At 35.5% G+C, this 21,815-nt stretch overlaps 2 protein-coding genes across 3 annotated transcripts; one reads left to right on the plus strand and one right to left on the minus strand.

The window, feature by feature from the left end:
- Window positions 1-4,880: 4,880 nt before the first annotated feature.
- LOC104231839 (wall-associated receptor kinase 2-like) lies at window positions 4,881-11,987 on the plus strand. The gene is made up of 4 exons (XM_009784900.2): window positions 4,881-5,415; window positions 6,684-7,174; window positions 10,030-10,206; window positions 10,561-11,987. The coding sequence occupies exons 1-4, from the start codon at window positions 4,895-4,897 to the stop codon at window positions 11,838-11,840; spliced, it is 2,469 nt and encodes an 822-aa protein (XP_009783202.1). The 5' UTR covers window positions 4,881-4,894; the 3' UTR covers window positions 11,841-11,987.
- A 359-nt stretch (window positions 11,988-12,346) lies between these two features.
- Window positions 12,347-17,743, minus strand: LOC104231838 (wall-associated receptor kinase 2-like). 2 transcript variants are annotated; one of them, XM_070150810.1, is made up of 5 exons: window positions 17,129-17,743; window positions 16,294-16,787; window positions 14,934-15,110; window positions 13,554-13,811; window positions 12,347-13,451 (listed from the first exon to the last, which is right to left on the minus strand). In XM_070150810.1, exons 1-5 carry the CDS (start codon window positions 17,656-17,658, stop codon window positions 12,562-12,564), a joined length of 2,349 nt encoding a protein of 782 aa, XP_070006911.1. In that variant the 5' UTR covers window positions 17,659-17,743; the 3' UTR covers window positions 12,347-12,561. The 2 variants fall into 2 exon arrangements, with proteins under 2 accessions (XP_070006911.1, XP_009783200.1); XM_009784898.2 differs by having other exon boundaries at window positions 12,347-13,811; window positions 17,129-17,742.
- Between the last annotated feature and the right edge of the window lie 4,072 nt (window positions 17,744-21,815).

The raw sequence follows: 21,815 nt of genomic DNA on the forward strand, positions 1-21,815 counted from the left end.
GGAGGCTCAGTAGTTCCTTGAATCTCGGTGCCAGCTCGCACACGGGCTACCAGCCCGGAGTTTTCTTCTTCCTCTTCCTCGTCTTCGGACTTATCCCTTATTCGTAGGACTAACTCCAAAGTTAGAGGGATGATGTTCCCTTTAGGTTTACGGGGCCTCATCGCTGGTCTTTTCTTTTCCGGGCCCGAAGAACTCGGAGAGCTCGGATCCCCTTTTCTTTTTTTTTTTACTTTGGCCTGCTTCGGGGCAGGTGGAGGGGAAAACGCCTCTTCTTCAGCAGATGGGGGTCTCATTGTTACATCCTTCCCTAGGCTTATGAAAGGAAAAAGACGAGTAAGCTCAATTCGAAGCCCGAATGGAAACCTTAATAAGAATAGAAGATTACTATGGTTACGGGCCTCTCATTGACCCTTTGATAACTCTGTCCAAGCATGCACGGAGTAAGACTTCTGCGACACTAAGCCCTCGATCCATTGCCTGAGATCGGGGATTACTTCCGGCACATGGGCCACAGATGCAACACAGAAAAAAACACATAGACGAGGAAAAAAGATGAGAAGTAAAACGATGAAGTTAGATATTCAAGGCAAAGCAACACTTACCATTCATGTTCCATTTTTCAGGAAATAGCCTGTCTTTGGTAGGGATTAGGTTTGAAGTCTTTATTCGGACAGATAGGCCCATCCAACCTCGGTCTTGGGTATCATCTATGCTTGAGAATGGGGGTTTGGTGGCTTGGTGGTAAAGATTGATCAATCCTCCTCGATAAAGCCGAAGACTGTAGAGACGCATAAGGTGGTCGAGGGTAAAAGGATGCCCCTTGATCTTGTTTACAAAAAATCGGAGGAGGATCACGATCCTCCAAAACGATGGATGGATCTGGCCAAGGGTCACATTGTATCTCTTGCAGAAGGCAACGATGATGGAGTCTAAATGACCCAATGTGAAAGGATAAGTGTAAACATTTAAAAACCCTTCCACATGGGTAGTGATTGATTTCCTCAGGCGAGGGCACCACCATGTGCTTGTCAACCCAGTTGCAGTCCTTTTTAACTTGGTAGAGGAGACCGTCGGTAATGGTGCATATGTACCTCGACATTGGTTTGCATCGACCCGGTACCGAGGGTGTATTCTCTACCTTAAAATCTGCAGCAGTGGGGCACTTTGTCGGAATGAAGTCCTCTAGGGGAGGTTCCGCCGCGGTTCCATCACCGGCGGGCCTTGATGATGAAGCGGTTTCCTTGTGCGGAACAGTTTTTGAGGTCTTAGCCATTTTACTTTTATGAATGAAGAAGAATGGAAACGGAGAAAAAATACTTGGTATTTTGTGATGAAACAGGTAAAGAAACACCCGAGATCTAAAAACACAAAGCTTTGAGGAATGCAAAGGAATTTTGAATATTAGGGCAAAGAAGATTTGAAAGTAAAGTTTGGGCAAAAGAACAAAGATATATTTATAGGTTTAAGATTACAGTTCCAATCCGGTAGTGGCCGACTGTCGACTTGCACACATTAAATACCTGAGAAATTTTTCCGATGAGACATTTTGGTTACCTCTGTTGCTTACAGCATGATGTTTACGTCACGGTACCGAGGTGAAGATCAAGGACTCAAATCATTTCTTGTCATTACTCTCCCAAAAATGAGGGGACTATCTATTTACGGTCAAATCAGGCTTGCCCTTTTTGTGCGACTGATCGAGACTGGAGTATGATTAGTTAAGGATCGACTTCGATTTATCTCAAGCTTGGGACCCTGAGAGCGATTAAGATCGAGACTGACCAAAACCGAGATCGACCAAGATTGAGATTGACCAAGATCGGAACCGAATAAGATGGAGATCGAGGGAAGCTTACTGGGTCGAATAACGGAAAGACGAAATATCCGCAATCGGGCGAGGATCACGGCGCAAATCCCGGCACGTATCAAGAAGATGTCGATTAATTAGCCAATCATGGGATTTCTTACAGTATTTAGAATTGTACCATAAGTAGGACTCCCTACTATATAAAGGGGGGCCTGATCATTTGTAAAGGGCATCATATTCACGTCACATAAAGCAATATACTACTTTTCTCTTAAGCCTTCAATTATCAACTGAATCTTCACTTGGTTCATGGGTGATTAAATTCGAGAACCAAGGCTACTTGATCCATTTGGTTTGCTTTAATTCCTATTTACTGTCAATTTCAATATCAATTTACGTTTTCCTCAATTTGTACTAAGTAAGATCACGTGTCCTTAAAATCACAGTACAAATTCAATTGTTATCACGTGTACTACGTAATTTCGTTCCATTTATTATTGGGAATAAGGTATAATACTTTTAAAATGGATTAAGTTAAAAATTATACTATCAGTTCATTTTAATATGTGATAGTAGGTTAGTTAATTACCTATTTTTACTAGATTATCATTTATGGTTAATTAAAAGATTTACATCTGATTAAATGAGCTACACTATATAAATTTTTCCTATACAACTATTTTGAAATGTGTACCGACGTCTGATTAGATAGACCCTTTCTTGTACTATATCTTTGAATAAGCAAGTTTATTCTTTTAGATAAAAAATATGTGTCTGTACTCTTTTGACAGTTGCTGGAATGACAAATCCAAATACAAAATATAGTAACAGAAACACTTCAATAATTGTCATTTGATCAGTACCCTTTGGAGAATAAGTACATGATTTTTTTCCACACAAACACAGCAAGAAATTTGTTTTCCTAATTTCTTTACTTTACAGTAATTTTCACAACAAAATATACACTCCCTCCGTTTCAATTTATGTGAACTTATTTGACTGGGCACGGAGTTTAAGGAAAGAGAGAAGACTTTTGATCTTGTGGTCTAAAATGAGACACATATATTATGTGTGACTATAAATCTTTGTGTAAAGGTAAATTGTTTCCAAATAAGGAAATGGGTCATTCTTTTTTGCACGGACTAAAAAGAAAATAGGTTCACATAAATTAAAACGGAGGTAGTATTAATCTACCGATATTTTCCTGATATTTTAGTGAAGTCTAAGTTTCAATAAAGTAAGGCCTATATGCTGGATTCTCCTTGATAATATGAGATTCACTCTGGCATTATCTATATCATATAAGTTGAAACTCAATTGCACAAGCATTTAATTTGCAATCAGTATCCAGAGATTCTCCCTGTGTTCCATGTCTGTTAGATCGTGAAAAGAAAATTTCTACTAATTAAATTTATGTCGCATAAGACTCATTAAAGGGAGAGCACTCTCTATCAGGATTTTCTCCATTATTGTTAATGCTTGAAACATTTACCTATATTAACAAAGAAATTATTTGTCTTTAAATATTCATGCTAAACCTGGGGTCTCCATCTTATGAGCAGAAGTGACGTCTTATAAGCTAGTTAGGTATTTGTATACGTAACTATCTTACGTTGTACTTGGTTCTAAAGTTGCATGAACAAATGCAAATACTAAATGCTAAATCTTAGGAGGAAAAAGAAAATTTATGAGACACCCTACACAGATTCTTACGTACTACTTTCCGAGAAGATATTAATAACCATTTTACGCCCATTATAAGTGTACTTTTAGTTATATAGTCATTTGACCCTACGTACTATTTTTTTCTATCTATCCCCCGTAAAGTTTGAAATTGCAACAAATAGAATCAAAGGATTTGCCGAATGTGTACGAAGAGGACACATGTGTGTACAAAAAAATTCTAGAAGAAATAACACATTCGGAAAGATGAGGAAATTGAGTTAATCTTACTTTAATAAGAAGTGCAAATTGCAGACTACATGTCCTACTCAAACAAGAAAATTGTTTCTATCAAGATTAGAGGAAAGAAAATCCTACTACATTAAGAGCAATATATAAAATTGCAAATTGCCAGCCAATATGTACTGCCATAATGGTCAGAGAAAGAGTGCATGACTTGCTGTGACAGAAAGGTGAAAGGGTAGAGCGTTGACTAAACGTAGTCCATGGATTGGTTTGAAATTGATAAAAAGCAGATAAAATAATCCCGAGAACTCAAATTTGCTCGCCTCTCGATTATTCCACTACTACATGTTACTCCTTCCGCTCCAAGTCTTTTTTTTTTATAGTTCAAAATAAGTGTTTTTTTTTAGATTTCAAGAATGAATTAATTATTTTTTTCTATATTGTCCTTAGAGTAAATAATGTTGGAGTATGTGTTAGGAGTATTTATGTAAAAGAGATAGTAAATGTTAATATGGTCAATTTCATTACTAATTAATATTAAAAGGTGAATTTCTTAATATGTGCGAAAACAGCTAGAAAATCACTTATTTTGAACCGGAAGGAGTAACTTCTTTCAACATACTTACACTTTTATCTACCCAAACTTAGAAAGAGAGAATTTGTACCGAATAAGATTTTCTACCCGGACTTAGACAGAAATTTTTCTTCTCTGCTCAAATTTCAACCCGAATTTCGTATCCATTCACCTTAATGATTCCTTGTCGACTTTGATTTTGTCAAAGTTTTTGCTGTGTGGTGGGCACACTATTAAAAAGACAGAACTGAGATTGTCAACGTCGTCGACATTTTTATTAGCATGCCTAATTGTCATTCGCAATAACAGAAAAAGAAAAGATACTTTTATGAAATATTACTGAATACAGTTACGTAGTTTACTAATAACCACTAAATTTTGCATCTCAGTATCCAAAGTCATATTTTCTTCTTTTTCTTTTTTTTGGTTTTCTCACCCGGTATCCTGTATTTGCATTGGGCCCCGATTACATCCGGATTTATACTGAAACTCCATAATAATACTTACCACGGTACCACATTCCTAGTTGCTAAGCCATTTTCTCTTAGTCCTATATATGACACCCGTTACTCAATACGTTCTTTTACATTATATCTCCCATAACCATGCAGCATAATCAAGTTGCTCTGCTTTCTTTCCAACTCCCCAATTTCTTTTTCTTTTTGCTAATCTTGACATTAGCCACCGCCCAATTTACCACCCCTAACACCCCTTCTCCTCCTCCTCCCACCACCAGTCCCACCACTTCTCCACCCACCAACACCACTTCGCCGCCAACCAACACCACCACTCCGACCACCACCATAACCAAAGCTGCTAACATCACAAAACCAGGATGTCCGAAACAGTGTGGAAATCTTACAGTTCCATATCCATTTGGAATTGGTTTAGGATCTGGTTGTGCATTAGACGCAAGTTTCGAGATCAACTGTGTCACTAACGCAACAGGTTCTCAAACACCCTTCATATATAACATCAAAGTCTACGACATCTCAGATGCTGAAATGCGAATATCAAATAGCATAAATAGGAAGTGTTTCTCATCAACAGGAGTTTTGCTTCAAGATGATCTTGCTTGGATGGGTTTAGGAAGATCAAGTCCTTACAGTTTCTCTTCCCTCAACAGGTACCTGGCCTATCCAGTATCTAGAACTGAACCTATAGTTTTCTGCTCCAATCATATACATGCAAAATGATTTTTAGAAATGCTCATATATAGCATGCTCAATCAATCGCAGTTAGCTTAGACCAAAATTGTTGAATTAAGATGGGTCAAAAAAATAATGGGTCATAAGCTAACCCATCTAACATGAGCCAGACTCCAATCTCTCTTTAATAATATTTTTTTTTCGAAACAAAACCAATGTTTTCTCTAATTACTCTCTCCATTCTATGAACATATTTCTTCTTCAGTACAGTTTAGAAAGAATGATCATTTCTAAATTTGGTAATATTTAATTTAAATTTTCAATTCAACCTCAATGAAAAACTTTTATAGTCACACAAACACTTTGGTATATTTAACACCATAAGTTTTAAAAGAATTATATATATAATATTATGATTTATTTAAGATCACATGTTTTAAAAATGTTCATTTCTTACTTTGGTATATTTAACGCCATAAGTTTCAAAAGAATTATAATCACACAAATATTATGCCCTTGTTTAGGGCCACAAGTTTTTTTTTAAAAAGTATTTCTTTTATAAATTTTGTGCCCAGTCAAAATAAGTTCACGTAAAATTGAAATAGAGAGAGTAGTTTATATTCTTCCTATGTTTACATAATTTTCAATCTCAAATCTGATTTTGTATGTATAAATTGGGAGAAATTCAAAAATAGCCATATTTACAAGTGGTCATTCAAAAATAGCCACAATTTCAAAAGTAATCGAAATTTAGCCACTTTTCATGTAAAGATAAATCTGAACGAAAACACTGTTCAAAATCCGGAAAAATACTCCAGCATAATATACTGGAGTTTGGAGCACCGGTGCTCCAGTGCAAAGTATACCGGTCCAGCATAATATGCTGAAAGTTCATACACAGGTGCAGCGAATTCCAGTATATTATGCTAGACCGGTCTCTGTTGCAACAAAATAATGGTTATTTTTCATTGACTTGGCAAACGCTTGCTATTTTTGAATGACCAGTCCAAAAACTGGCTAGACCGTGCTATTTTAACTATAAATTTGGATTGTAGTTTGACATATGGGGTTATACTATTTTAACACTTTTTGACCCAAAGATTGAAATCCACCGGATCAAGTATGCTATAACTCAACCCGTTTAAATTAACACGGACCGATTGATAGTATTACTAAAAATGAGTTGATTTCGCCATCTTTTTACATCTAAAGTTACTGATTCTAAATTGTAAATTCACCTTGGCAGATTCACTGTGGTTGGTTGTGATGATGGTGGTATCATAAATGGACGTAACTTCGCGAATGGTTGCCCCGCTCTCTGTAGTAGCTCAAGTGAAGTAGTTGAAGGAAAATGTATGGGTTTTGGTTGCTGCCAAATATCAATACCAAAAGGCTTGAAATATTTCAATACATCTATGATAAGCACGAAAAATCATAGCGGATCGTGGTCGTTTAATCCATGTGGCTATGCATTTCTTGGTGAGGCGAGCCGCTTCGAATTCAGGGGTGTACAGGATCTCACTGATGTTAATTTTGCGAAGAAGATTATGGATAATGTTCCCATTGTGTTAGATTGGGCTATTGGAAATCTTACTTGTGTTGAAGCACAGAAACGCGACGATTATGCTTGCCTGGAGAATAGCATGTGTGTTGATTCCGACACTGGTGTTGGTGGTTATAGGTGCAACTGTAACTCGGGATATGAAGGCAATCCATATATTGGCTTTGGCTGCCAAGGTAACTTGATTTCTCTACTTTATCACATGTTTGAACTTCCTTTTTGTTTATAGAAGAATTTTTTTTTTTTTTTTAACACCACTATCCCTAGAAAATCAATAGTAGTACTCAATTTGCTCTTTCGATTCAAATCTGGACCTGACATTGGAGGTGAAGTTGAGTAATCACTAATACATCCCTCTCATTGAAGTTTGACTTAGTAGATATTCCTACTGTTTCAATTTATATGATATTGTATGATTGAGTACGGAGCTTAAAGAAAGAGATGAAGAACTTTTTTTAAACTTGTGGTCTTAACTATTCCATTTGGTTCAATTTAGATGACACATTTTCCTTATTAGTCCGTTCCAAAAAAAATAATACATTTCTATAATTGGAAATAATTCAACGTTAAATTCTTCATTTTACCCATTTTATCTTTAATGAGAAGCTTTTATAACCACACAGATGTCATGGCCCCACAAAATTCTTAACCCTTAAGCTCTTAAGACCACAAGTTTCAAAAACCTTTTTTGTTTCTTAAACTCCGTGTCGAGTCAAACTATCTCATCTAAATTGAAATGGAGGGAGTATGTCATCACTTTTGTGTGGACATAAAAAGTTTCAAACTTATGATTTTAAGCATGTCATAAATTTATATGGCTATAAAAGTTTGTCACTAGACAAAATGGGATATTCAAGTTAAATTTTTCTTGACGTTAGGAAAGTGCATTGTTTTTTTAACGGACTAATAAGAAAATAGTATCACTCTTTTTTGAATTGAGGGAGCAGTTCTATGTTTGCTCTTTGGGTTCAAACCTGGATTGGACTTATTACCTAAGTTGCACAGACTCTTTATTTTTTATGCCGAACCCGTCTCAGCATGACATTGGACAAGTGTGGGTGCGGTATAAGTTTGGGATTCGGTCAACAAACTTCGGATATTTTGACTGGATTCGATAGAAAAATTTGGGAAAAAATTTGAGATTTTAATTTCTCAAATAAAAGATAAAATAGATTTAAGATACGGGAAATAGCATACCTTCACTATTATAGTTCTTTTGTCTCATATTTGTTGTTTCAATAAAAATTTAGAATATCTTTATAGATCTATATTTATAATTTTGAATTTTCTTAGTCGAATCTGAACAATCAGATCCATACCCGGATACGCACCCCCCTCCCCTCGACCCCCGAATATTAAAATTTAGATTTTATCGAATCCGACTTTTGAATCTATACTCTGTATCGGATATCTGCACCGAGTCTGACCAAATTAGCTTATGAGTAATTCATCCCTCTTACCAAAGTTTGACTTAATAGATATAAATTGCCGAGTCTTGTTTTTCTCTTTTTCTGCCTTTTTGTTTTTTCTTTCTTTTGCAGGAGGCAGTTTGATCACCTCTATTTTTTTAATCTCACTTAATACTTTTAAAAGTTGAATTCGAATTGTTCTTCATCAGCTTATAGTAATTTGTTACTAACTTATACGAAAATTATGTGGAATATTAATAATGTTATAGATAAGGAGGACTTTATGCATGATAGACAACGCAGCTGTAATTTTAATTGAATAAACTATTTTGAGTTGCATTGTTCTAGCAATGAGGTTGTTAGTAACTTATTTGCTCAAAAAAAGATTCAAAGCTACATATATTTAATACCTTTTATATGATAAAGAATATGGTTCAACTTGTTTCGTTATCTTAAGTGGAAAAGGTCAAGATACATTGAAAAGGAGCAAGGCAGAGCAAAAGAAGCAAGATCTGAGAGCTGTTTAAAATTTAAATGTTCCTAGTTGCCAAGCTTAATTAAATAGTCCTAGTTGCCATAAGTGCACAAAATAATGCTGGAATTTTCGTTAAACAATTTCACATCTTACTACGGTGTAATCACAATTTTTGTTAGTAAATATGTATATATAAAACAGAAAAGGGTTGAAAATACCCCTAAACTATTGGAAAAGGTTTAAAAATACCCTTCATCCACCTATTGAGCTAAAAATACTCCTCCATCCACTTTTTTGGTTCACTTATGCCTTTTGACCGTTAGGTCAATGCTAAATTAAAAATAATTATTATTCTTTTTATAAAAAACTTAAAAAAAATATTTTGTTAAATATTTTTATTTTTTAAACTAATGAACCAATAGTCCACTAATTTAGTAAAGTCTTCTTATTTTTTTCAGTTTTTACAACAAATTTTTTTTTCATTTTTTCCGTTTTTTAAAGCATTTTTTTTGTAAAACCTGAAATTTTTTGTAAAAACAGAAAAAAATGTTTTTAATATAATATTTTCATTTTTGAAAAATATATTTTTTTTCATTTTTTTATGTTTTTTAAAGCATTTCATTTTATTTTCGTTTTTTAAAAAAACTGGAAAAAAATATTTTTCAAAGACGAAAATATTTTGTTAAAAATATTTTTTTCAGTTTTTAAAAAACGAAAATATTTTATTAAAAATAATTTTTTTTTCTGTTTCTACAATTTTTTTCAGTTTTTACAAAAAAATACTTTAAAAAACTGAAAAAAACAGAAAAAAAATATATTTTTGTAAAAACTGAAAAAAGAAGAAGAAGAAGACTTACTAAATTAGTGGACTACTGGTGCATTAGTTTAAAAAAAATAAAAATATTTTTTTAAAGTTTTACAAAAAGAATAATAATTATTTTTAATTCAGCATTGACCTAACGGTCAAAGGGCAGAACCAAAAAGGTGGATGTAGGGGTATTTTTAGCCCAATAGGTGAATGAAGGGTATTTTTAAACCTTTTCCAATAGTTTAGGGGCATTTTGAACCCTTTTCCGTATATAAAAAATAGATAAAAAAGACAGCGTCAGCGATTAATAAGACTAATTTTCTCTGTTTTGCATGCCAGATATTGATGAATGTGCAGATCCAAATGCTAATTCTTGTGAAAAAATCTGCATAAACACGCCGGGGAGTTACAATTGTTCTTGTCCAGAAGGATACACCGGTGATGGCAAAAAAAATGGTCGTGGCTGTATTGCGCCAAGCTCAAACTCTGAATTCCCATGGATTAAGTTTTCTGTAGGTAAGTTTCCCCAGAAAATTAAACTTGTCTCTACTCACATATAGTACAGAGTATCTTCAAAGTTAGGAAATCACTAGAAAAGATGCAATTTTCATCTTTAGTAACTATTGATTATGATGTTGTATATTTCTCCAATCTTTAGAGACGCCCGTCCCAGTAACAAAAAGTGATATAAAAAAGAATTAAAGAAAGAGACAGAACAGGCAAACTGATACCACACTGTAAAGGATCATACATGTCCATTCTCTTAGATCATGAAGCTCCTTGATCCCTTTATGTCTTTAATCCGTCCAAATAGCTAAAATCCAATAAAGAGGGATTTAATTTTATTTTTTTATATATATACAAACACAGGTATGGGAGTAGGTTTTATGTCCCTAGTGGTTGGGACAACTTGGCTCTATTTCAGCATCAAGAAAAGAAACCTCATTAAACTTCGGGAAAAATTCTTCCAGCAAAATGGTGGTTTGCTCTTGAAACAACGGATCTCTTCCGACGAGGGAGGTGTGGAAGCAGCCAAAATTTTCACCGCTGAAGAGTTGAAGAAGGCTACAAACAACTATGCCAATGATAGAATTCTTGGTCGCGGTGGAAATGGAATTGTCTATAAAGGTATTTTACCTGATAATCACATAGTTGCGATTAAAAAATCTAAGTTTGTGGACGAGGATCAAGTTGAACAGTTCATCAATGAGGTACTTATTCTTACCCAAGTCAATCACAGAAATGTTGTGAGACTCTTTGGATGTTGTTTGGAAGCTGAAGTTCCTTTACTGGTCTATGAATACGTTTCTCATGGAACTCTTTATGAGCATATCCACAATCAAAATGGAGTGCCTTGGTTATCTTGGCAAAATCGGCTAAGAGTTGCTACTGAGACAGCAAGTGCACTTGCATATCTTCATTCATCCGCGGCAATGCCTATAATTCACAGAGATGTCAAGTCTGCCAACTTATTATTGGATGATGTTTACACTGCAAAAGTGGCAGATTTTGGAGCTTCCAGATTAATCCCTCTTGATCAAACACATCTCGCTACATTGGTTCAAGGGACATTAGGGTACTTGGATCCTGAATATTTTCGCACAAGTCAACTGACTGAGAAAAGTGATGTTTATAGTTTCGGAGTAGTCCTTGCAGAACTTTTGACAGGAATGAAACCTATTTCGAGGGACAGAAATGGCGAGGACAAAAATTTGGCGGAGTATTTTGTTTTGTCCATGAGAAAGAATCAATTGTTTCAAATTCTTGATCGCAGAGTAGTAAGGGAAGGGAGCCTCGAGCAACTTCAAAAGGTGGCTGAGCTTGTGAAGAGTTGCCTTCAACTGCACGGAGAAAATAGGCCTACGATGAAAGAAGTAGCAATGGAACTTGAAAGTTTAAGAAAGTTCACCAAAAATAACCCTTGGCCTAACGGACATGGACATGAAGAGAATGAAGATGAAGTATCAGATCTTTATACAATTCCAATTGATTCTAATACAGGTATCAACAATTTCTCTGGACAATATAGTTCCAACTCCAACACAAATAGCAGCAACTTTTCTGGACAATATAGTTCAGATAGTTCTTCATTGATATATAGTACTCCTAATACAAATAGCCCATTGATCCAAAACAGAAGGGCAATATGATGATTGATGAAGATTTTATGCTCCTTTCGTCCTCGTCTTTCTTCAATGTTGAATTTTCTGATGTAATTTTTTTTGCTTTTAATTTGTACCTTTCTCTTTGAATTTTGGTTTGCATATATAGAATACTTTTCCGTCGAGGATTCTATTGCCTTGAGAGTCAAATTCCTACCTTTTATGTATATTGTTTCTCGTTTTATTAATGAGAAAGTTTGTTGTTTATACTATTATTGTATATTTATATTTCTCCTCACTTTCCTAGCTAAAATGTTGTCAAGAAAACAAATTTGTCGTCCTGTTTTCTATGATTTTGGTTATTGTAAACTGCATCAACTCTGTAAGAGCAGACACCAAATAAGTTGATGAATTGCTGTAACAAATTATAAACTGAAAAGGAGTTACCCAAAAATGAGAGACCTTAATTAGATCAAGCAAACACATCTTCGTATTCCTAAATCGAACATAAATCAACTTACTTTTCAATAAATAATTAAAATGATATACAAAGATACCATAAACAACAAATTTTTCTCATATAAAAATGAAAAACAACACATTTGAATCATAAGTTTAGTCGGACTTTGACTCTCAAGAGAAAAATACAAATCAAAAAGCAAACAAAATACATCAGAAAATTCAATATTAAAGAAAGACGCGAAGGCAAGAACATACAACTGCAGAAAATCTTCATGAATCATCATATTTTTTAGCTTTCTGGTTTAGATCACCGTGGGATATTTTTGTTAAACATCACTGAAGAACTATCCAAACTATATTGATCGAAAAAACTGCTACTATTCGTGTTGGAGTTGGAACTATGTTGTCCAGAGAAGTTGTTGGCGCCTGTATTAGAGTCAAAGTGAATTGTATAAAGATCTGAAATTTCATCTTCATTTTCTTCATGTCCATGTCCGTTAGGCCAAGGGTTATTTTTGGTGAACTTTCTTAAACTTTCAAGTTCCATCGCCACTTCCTTCATAGTAGGCCTATCTTCACCATGCAAACTAAGACAACTCTTTACTAACTCAGCCACCTTTTGGAGTTGCTCCAGGCTTCCTTCTCTTACCACTCTGCGATCAAGAATTTGAAACAATTGATTCTTTCTCAAGGATAAAACAAAATACTCTGCCAAATTTTTGTCCTCGTTATTTTTGTCCCTAGAAATAGGTTTTATTCCTGTCAAAAGTTCCGCAAGAACTACTCCAAAACTATAAACATCACTTTTCTCAGTCAATTGACTAGTGCGGAAATATTCAGGATCCAAATAACCTAATGTCCCTTGAACCAATGTAGCAAGATGCGTTTGATCAAGAGGGATTAGTCTTGAAGCTCCAAAATCTGCCACTTTCGCAATATAAACATCATCCAATAATAAATTAGCAGACTTGACATCTCTGTGAATTATTGGCATTGCCGCAGATGAATGAAGGTAAGCAAGTGCACTTGCTGTCTCAGTAGCAACTCTTAGCCGATTTTGCCAAGATAACCAAGGAGCTCCATGTTGATTGTGGATATGCTCATAAAGAGTTCCATGAGAAACGTATTCGTAAACTAGTAAAGGAACTTCAGCTTCCAAACAACATCCAAAGAGTCTCACAACATTTCTGTGATTGACTTGAGTAAGAATAAGTACCTCATTAATGAACTGCTCAACCTGATCCTCGTCCACAAACTTAGATTTTTTAATTGCAACAATGCGATTATCAGATAGAATACCTTTGTAGACAATGCCATTTCCACCACGACCAAGAATTCTATCATTTGCATAGTTGTTTGTAGCCTTCTTCAACTCTTCCGCTGTAAAAACTTTTGTTGTTTCCACACCACCCTCGTCAGAAGATATTCGTTGTTTCAAGAGAAAACCACCATTTTGTTGAAAGAATTTTTCCCGAAGTTTAATGAGTTTTCTTTTCTTGATGCTGAAATAGAGCCAAGTTGTCCCAACTACTAGGGACATAAAACCAACTCCCATACCTATGTTATTTATAAGAAAACATTTAACCCTTCTTTACTGTACTAGAAAGAGTGGGGATTTAAGCTATTCGGACGGATTAAAAACGTAAAGGGGCCAGGGCAGGGGCGAGGCCACCTTTTTCAAAGTGTGGTCTGACCACCCTTTGCCAAAATATATTATAAAAACGTACACTGTGTATATAAGTAAAATATTGATTTTAAATGTATAAAACATATATTGAACACCCTTTGTCGGAAAATTTTATTTACTTCTTCCAAGTCTGAATACCCTTGAAAATATTTCTGGTTTTGCTTGGATAGGGGCTTCATGATATAAGAGAAGAAACATGCATGAATATTGGCAACTTGTAAATATTATACATATACTATCCTTTAAAGTTATGAGCTATTGAGCTGTACTTTCATCTATTCTTTTTGTAAACTAATTCAATGTCTAGTGATTTCACAAGATAAGCATTTGACTTTTGACGGAAAATATTATATTCCCACTAAAGTTTGTTTACAACGAATAATTATGGAATCCGTGTTTATGCTAGTCAACATCATTCTTGGCTATAGAAGACTAGGTGATCAGGACTATGATACAAATACTTTTGGTTCTTATAGAAGATGAAAAATTCTTGTGCAACAAAAATACCACTTATATGGAGCATGTATCACAAAAGAAATACTTCATATATCTCAATTTATGTGAAGGTGTTTGACTGGGGAGTTTAAGAAATAAATGAGGATTTTTTAAACTTGTGATCTACAACAAATATAGAAATTTATGTGGCTAGAAATATCTTATTAAGGGTAAAAGAAAAATTTTAAAATTAAAAATATTACTATTAAATATAGAAAGGTGAAAGAATGTTACATAAATTAAAATAGTTCTACAGAAACTCAAGTTGGTCTACGATGGAAATAACAAAAAATATAGAAAGGCGTGGAATTTTTTCATATTTACTTGTGCTATCCGTTTGCCGGTTCTGTCCCTCTCCTTTACTGTAGTGAAATATCCAATGCCATAATAATAGTTAAAAACAAAATTTGCATCTTTTCTAATCATTTCATAACTTAGAAAATACTATATTTACTATATGCGATTAAAGACAAGTACAGTATATGAGAAACTTATACCTACAGAAAATTTGATCCATGGAAATTCAGAGTTCGAGTTCGGTGCAATACAGCCACGACCATTCTTTCTGCCATCACCGGTGTATCCTTTTGGACAGGTACAATTGTAACTCCCCGGCATATTTATGCAATTTTTTTCACACGAATTGGTATTTGGATCTACACATTCATCAATATCTGGCGCACAAAACAAAGAACATATAGTCACATTAATCCATGATGCTTCAACACCCAAGAGTATGGCCGGCCAGTCAATCAAGTGGGATGAAAGACCATATATATTCAAATTCTAATAGTGGCAAAAAATACTAGGTAATTTCTTTTTTACTTAAAAGTCTCATGGACAAAGTTATCTGTTACTTGTGCTAGTGGATTAAAAAAAATAATTCCTGATAATTGTCCTTTTTATTTTTCTTTTTCACATATTTAATTGCAGAAGAAGCTGTGAATATATATACATACATACATATATATATACATACATACATACATATATATATATATATATATATATATATATATATATATATATATATATATATATATATATATTTGTGTGTGTGTATCCTAAAGTAAGACCTGAATTTGTTTAATGAAAGTTCCAGCATTATTTTGTTCAGTGGCAACTAGGAGTATTTAAATAGCGTTATTTCTTTTACAATATTTCTTGGTCCTTTCCACTTACCATGATGAGACAAATTGATGTTGAATCGTATTTTTATCATATAGCTTAAATAATTTATAACTAAGCAACATTTATAGAGCTTTGAATCTTTAAACAATACTTAATAAATAAGTTGGTGGCAACCTCATTGCTAGACCGATTCACCTCAAAATAGTCAACTAAATTTTTTATGAAAAAAATATGATACATTCATGCCTAGATAATCAGGATTTGCAAATATGAAGAGTGCTGGGAGGATGGGAATCCACTATCTGCAGAAATTACATTGTGTTGCTCATATTCCAAAAACTTTAGTACAAAAAAAGACAGTCGTGTTACAGAGGACTCCTCTAACGCTACCAGAGGTGGAGATAAGGGCAACTTTGTCCATTCCTAAACCATTTTAGGTTTGAAATTAGAAACTTTAGCGCGTTACTAACAATATTAATATTTGTGTAGGATTTTTATAGTACATAAGTGTTTAATTTATAAATACAGGGGTGTATTTGAATTTGAGTGATGTTATAGGAGTGTTTACGGTGATCAAACTACTATTGTTTGATCCAAGATTGAAAATTGACTCGAAAGAGGAAATAGACAACTACTACTGATTCACCACAGATAGTCTTAAAAAAGAAAAATTGCCAAATACAAAAGGAAGTTCAAAACAATGCGTGAAAGTTGAAATCATGTTACCTTGGCAGCCTGAGCCGATGTATGGATTGCCTTCATATCCCGAGTTACAGCTGCAGCGATAGCCCCCGATATCATTGTCAGAATCAACACACTGGCTATTATCCAGGCATGCATAATCGTTACGTTTTTGTGCTTCAACACAAGTAACATTTCCGATAGCCCAATCTAGCACAATGGGAACATTATCCTTAATCTTTTTGAAAAAATTGAGATCACTGAGATCCTGTAAACCCTTGAATTCGAAACGACTCGCCTCACCAAGAAATGCGTAGCCACATTTACTATACGACCAAACTGCAGTGTGATTTAGTTTCGAGCTTTGCATAGATGTGTTGAAATATTTCAAGCCTTTTGGTATTGTTATTTGGCAGCAACCAGCACCCATACATCTTCCCTCAATTACATCACCGGAGGTAGTACAGACAGTGGGGCAACCATTACCGAAGTCGTCTCCAACTATTATAGCAGCTTCATCACATCCAACGACGGAGAATCTGCATAATGAGATCGCAAGATTATTACCAATTTGTTTACTTGACTCAACGTACTGAACTCGAAATGACTCATCAAATTATTGGGTCAAAACAAGCCAAAGTAGTGTAACCCATTAGGTCAATTGTAACCAAATCCAAACATACCTAAGCTAGAATAGAAGTAAGGTTCTTGTTGGAGTGCTGAGTAATGACTCGTTATTTGACTTAAGCAAACTTTGGGCAGGTCGGATCATAGCTCATTTATTGATTTGACATATTTTGATTCACTCAAGGTTTTTCTAACTCGCCCATTTGCCATGTGTTATTTGTTATAGTATATGTGAACATTCTTAATTAAGTACCTGTTCAGGGAAGAGAAACTGTAAGGACTCGAGCTTCCTAAAGTCATCCATGCAGGTTGATCTAGGATCAAAACTCCAGTAGATGAGTAACATCTCCGATTTAAGACACTTGATATGCGCATTTCAGAGTCGGAGATGTCATAGATTTTGATGTTCCCTAGAAGTGGCGTCGGAGAACCTGTTGTTTTAGTGTCACAGTTGATTTCGAAACTTGGGTCTATGGCACAACCTGATCCTAAACCAATTCCAAATGGATATGGAACTGTAAGATTTCCACACTGTTTTTGACATCCTGGTTTTGTAATATTGGCAGCTTTTGTTATGGTGGTTGTGGGGGTGGGGGTGTTGGTGGGTGGTGGGCTGGTGTTTGTAGCCGGTGGGCTGGTACTGGTAGGTGGTGGAGTGGTGGTAGGAGGAGGAGGAGGAGGAGAAATGGTAATAATTTGAGCAGTGGCTAATGTCAAGATTAGCACAAATGAAAAGAAACAGGGAAGTTGGAAAGAAAACAGAGGAACTTGCTTATGCTGCATGGTTTTGAAAGATAATGTAAGAGAACGTATTCAAAGGTTTCATATATAGAACTACGTAAAAAATGACCTACCATCAAGGAATTTAGTGGAACCCAAGATCTTTAACAAGAGCTCCTATGTTCAGAGTCCTAAAAATAAAATAAAAAATTATTGGAAGCGCGAAATTGAATTAACCGGGGTTTCAGTGAGCATTAAAATACCAAATAGTTATAAAACAAAGTTATTCCACCTGGCTAAGCTAGAAAAATAGATTAGATATAAATTATAAAGAAATGACTTGAAAAACAAAAATGAAACAGTAAAATAGTGGGTATTAATCATATTCAGTATAATATCATACTACAATTTTGTTTTCTTTTTCTGATAGTGCGAATGACAATGAGGCATGACTATGGAAGAATCTCGACGACGGTGACAACAGTAGTTTTGTTTCTTTTTAATAACGTGCCCACCAAAGAGCAAACCCTTTGAAAAAATCAAAGTCGACGAGGAATCATTAAAACAAATGTCAGTGGTCTATTAGCTGGGTGGGGTCTTAAGATGATAATGTGTGCACAGACCTTACTCTTATTTTGTACAGGTAAAAAGACTGTTTCGTAGATTTTTGGCTCAAAAAATAAAATAACGAAAAAATTATGTTGAAAATTATGAAGACAAGAACACTAACAACGGCAAAATAGCACGCAATGAGTAAACTTAAACAAGAAAAAACAATGGATAGTAATAAAAATCAAAGACTAAGATAATACGAGAATAATAATAATAATAATAATAATAATAATAATAATAATAATAATAATAATAATAATGATACGAAAACATGACTGTCACGACCCGGATTTCCCACCCTCGGGAGTCGTGATGGCGCCTACTAGTACGAGCTAGGCAAGCCAATCCTTTAAACTAATTACTTCATTATCCAATTATTTTTTTTAACAAACATAAAGCGATAACGCAATAACAACTGAAATTTAAATTTAAGCGGAAGGAAATAATAAAATATCTGAAATCTGTATCTATTACAACTGTTGAAGCCTTATCACCCAAAACCTGGTGGCACAGTACCACAGACAGTCAAAGACTGCTAAATACAAGGTCTGAAAGTAAAAGACACACTGTTTCTGAAGCAAAAGATGAAACAGGAAATAAAAGATGGAGGAGACGCCAGGGCCTACGGACGCCTGCAGGTCTACCTTGGATCTCCGCGTGGACTGATGGTAGCCTCCAACTACGGTCCAAGAGTTGCTCCGGGATCTGCACATAGTGCAGAGTGTAGTATCAGCACAACCGACCTCATGTGCTGGTAAGTGCCTAGCCTAACCTCGGCAAAGTAGTGACGAAGCTATGACCAGACTACCAAATAAACCTGTGCAGTTATATAATATACAGCGAAAAGTGAAGTAGAAATAAACAAGTAAAGATGGGAGAGGGGAAACATGCTTCGGGGAATAACAGGTAAAAACAGAATACCAAGAGAATTATAAAGGAACCCAAAATCCAACTACTAACAAGGATAAGGAAAACAAAGGCAGAATTCACTTTCATTTCACATCTTGTTGCAGGAGTGCAACCCGCTCCCATTTCATATATCTCGTTGCAGGATTGCAACTCGATCCCATTCCAAATATCTTGTGGAAGGCGTGTCACCCGCTCCCATTTCAAATGTCTCGTGGCAGGCGTGCCACCCTGGCTCCCATTTAAAATATCTTGTGGCAGGCGTGTCACCCGCTCCTATTTCATATATCTTGTTGCAGGCGTGCCACCCGCTCCCATATCAAATATCTCGTGGTAGGCGTGTCACTCGCTCTCATTTCATTTATCTTGTGGCAGGCGTGCCACCCGCTCCCATGTTACAAATCAACAACAATCACAAAGAATCCCGGTAAGGGAACAAGAACAATATAACAACTTCCCGACAAGGGAACATTAATATTTCAATAACATCATGGCAAGGGAACAATGATATTTCAACAGTATCCCGGCAAGGGAACAATGATATTTCAACAATATCTCGGCAAGGGAACAATGATATTTCAACAATATCCCGGCAAGGGAACAATAATATCAAACAAACGTCCTGGCAAGGGAACAATGATGATAATAACATGAGGCACAATAAACCACAACGGAATCATAACAATTATAATACAAGACCCACGTGCATGCTTGACACGACGTATAGATACTCGTCACCATGCATATACGTCGTACTTCACAATTAACACGTAGCAAATAAGACACAACTCATAATCCCTCAAGCTAAGTTTAGACCAAATACTTATCTCGATGCCACGAACACAATTAAAGCCTCAACTATCGTTTTACCTCTTGATTCCACCACCAACTCGCTCGTATCTAGCCACAAGTTACTTAATTATATTAATAAATGCTAAATGAATCAACCCCAATGCATGAAAATGAGTTTTCCAAAATTTTACCCAAAAAGTCAAAATTTGTCCCTGGGCCCGCATGGTCAAAACTCGAGGTTCGAACCAAAACCCGATTAACCATTCCCCCACGAACTCAAATATATAATTTGTTTTGAAATCGGACCTCAAATCGAGGTCCAAATCCCTAATTTTTGAAAAACCTAGGTTCTACCCAAAACACCCAATTTCCCCCATGAAAATTATTAATTTTGAGTTGAAATCATGTTAGAAGATGTTAAGGATTGAAGAAAACTAGTTAAAAACGACTTACAATTGATTTGGAGAAGAAAAAGCCTTTGAAAAATCGCCCCAGAGTGTTTATGTTTTAAGAGGATATGAAAATGGGTTAAAAATTCGTCTAAGCATAAAAGTTGCAGGTCGTAAATGTGGGAATTGCGAACCCCGACCTCTGTTGGCTTGGGAATTGCGAAACAGGGCTCGCATTTGCAAACCCTTCAGGAAATTTAGGATTTCGCTTTTGCGATCAGAAATGTCGCATTTGCGACTTCAAGCATTTCCAGCATACATCGCATTTGCGAAGGCACCCTCGCATTTGCGAGGTCGGAATTGCGAGGAACATCTCACATTTACGAGGAAGGGCAGGCCTGGGTTGGTTCGCATTTGCGACCAAGCCCTCGCATTTGCGAGCCAAGCTTCGCAAATGCGAAGCCTGCAGGCTTGATCATACTAGCAAAAATCCTCCAATTTTCTAAGTTCAAAATGTACCCCGTGGCCTATCCAAAACTCATCCGAGCCCTCGAGGCTCCAAATCAAATATACACCCAACCTCAAAAACATCCAACAGACTTATTCGTGTAATCAAATCACCAAAATAACATCATGAACATCGAATTAAACCTCAAGATCAATGAAATTTCTCAAAACTTCTTTAAACATCAAATTTTGCATTCAAGGTCTGAATCACGTCAAATGGATTTCGTTTCTTACCAAACCTTATCGACGACACATATAAATCATATTGAACTTGTACTAGGCTCCGGAACTATAATACGGTCCCGATACCACAGGTTTCATATAACATTTCACTTTCAAAAACCTATATATTTATCAGAAAATAATTTCTTTCAAAAATTCATTTCTGGGGCTTGGGACCTCGGAATTCGATTCTGGACATACGTCCAAGTCCCATATTTTCCTACGGACTCTCCAGGACCGTCAAATTACAGGTCCGGGTCCGTTTATCCAAAACGTTGACCGAAGTCAAATTAATTCATTTTATAGTCAAAATTTATCATTTTCACAGATTTTCACATATAGGCTTTCCGGCTATGCGCCAGGACTGCGCACACAATCGAGGTGATGCTAAAAGAGGTTGTTGAGGCCTCGGAACACAGAATTGAAGTTTTCAAGTGTTCAACGATTTTCAATTTTCAAGAAGTTGTTCGGCAATCCGGTAAACTCGTTTCAACTCTTACGTTTTTAGAATATATTTTTGTGTGGTTTAGTTTGCATAATTATAATTAATATGGCATTTACTTTGAAAAAAATGTTTGGTAAAGGAAAAGATAAAACCGGTGAAAGTAGTGGCCAACCAACTACCCTTCCCCCGGCTCCCCGACCTAGAAAAGATAAGCAAGTTGAAAGTAGTCGCCAACCTAGACGTCCTCCTCCTTCCGTAATTCTTGATAGTGATCACCCTTGTTTTCAATTTACCGATAGTGAATTTTATCATAATGTTGCACCAGGTGATAGATTAGATGATGAAAT

This window comes from Nicotiana sylvestris, chromosome 7, assembly GCF_000393655.2.
Source record: "Nicotiana sylvestris chromosome 7, ASM39365v2, whole genome shotgun sequence".
NCBI lineage: Eukaryota > Viridiplantae > Streptophyta > Magnoliopsida > Solanales > Solanaceae > Nicotiana > Nicotiana sylvestris.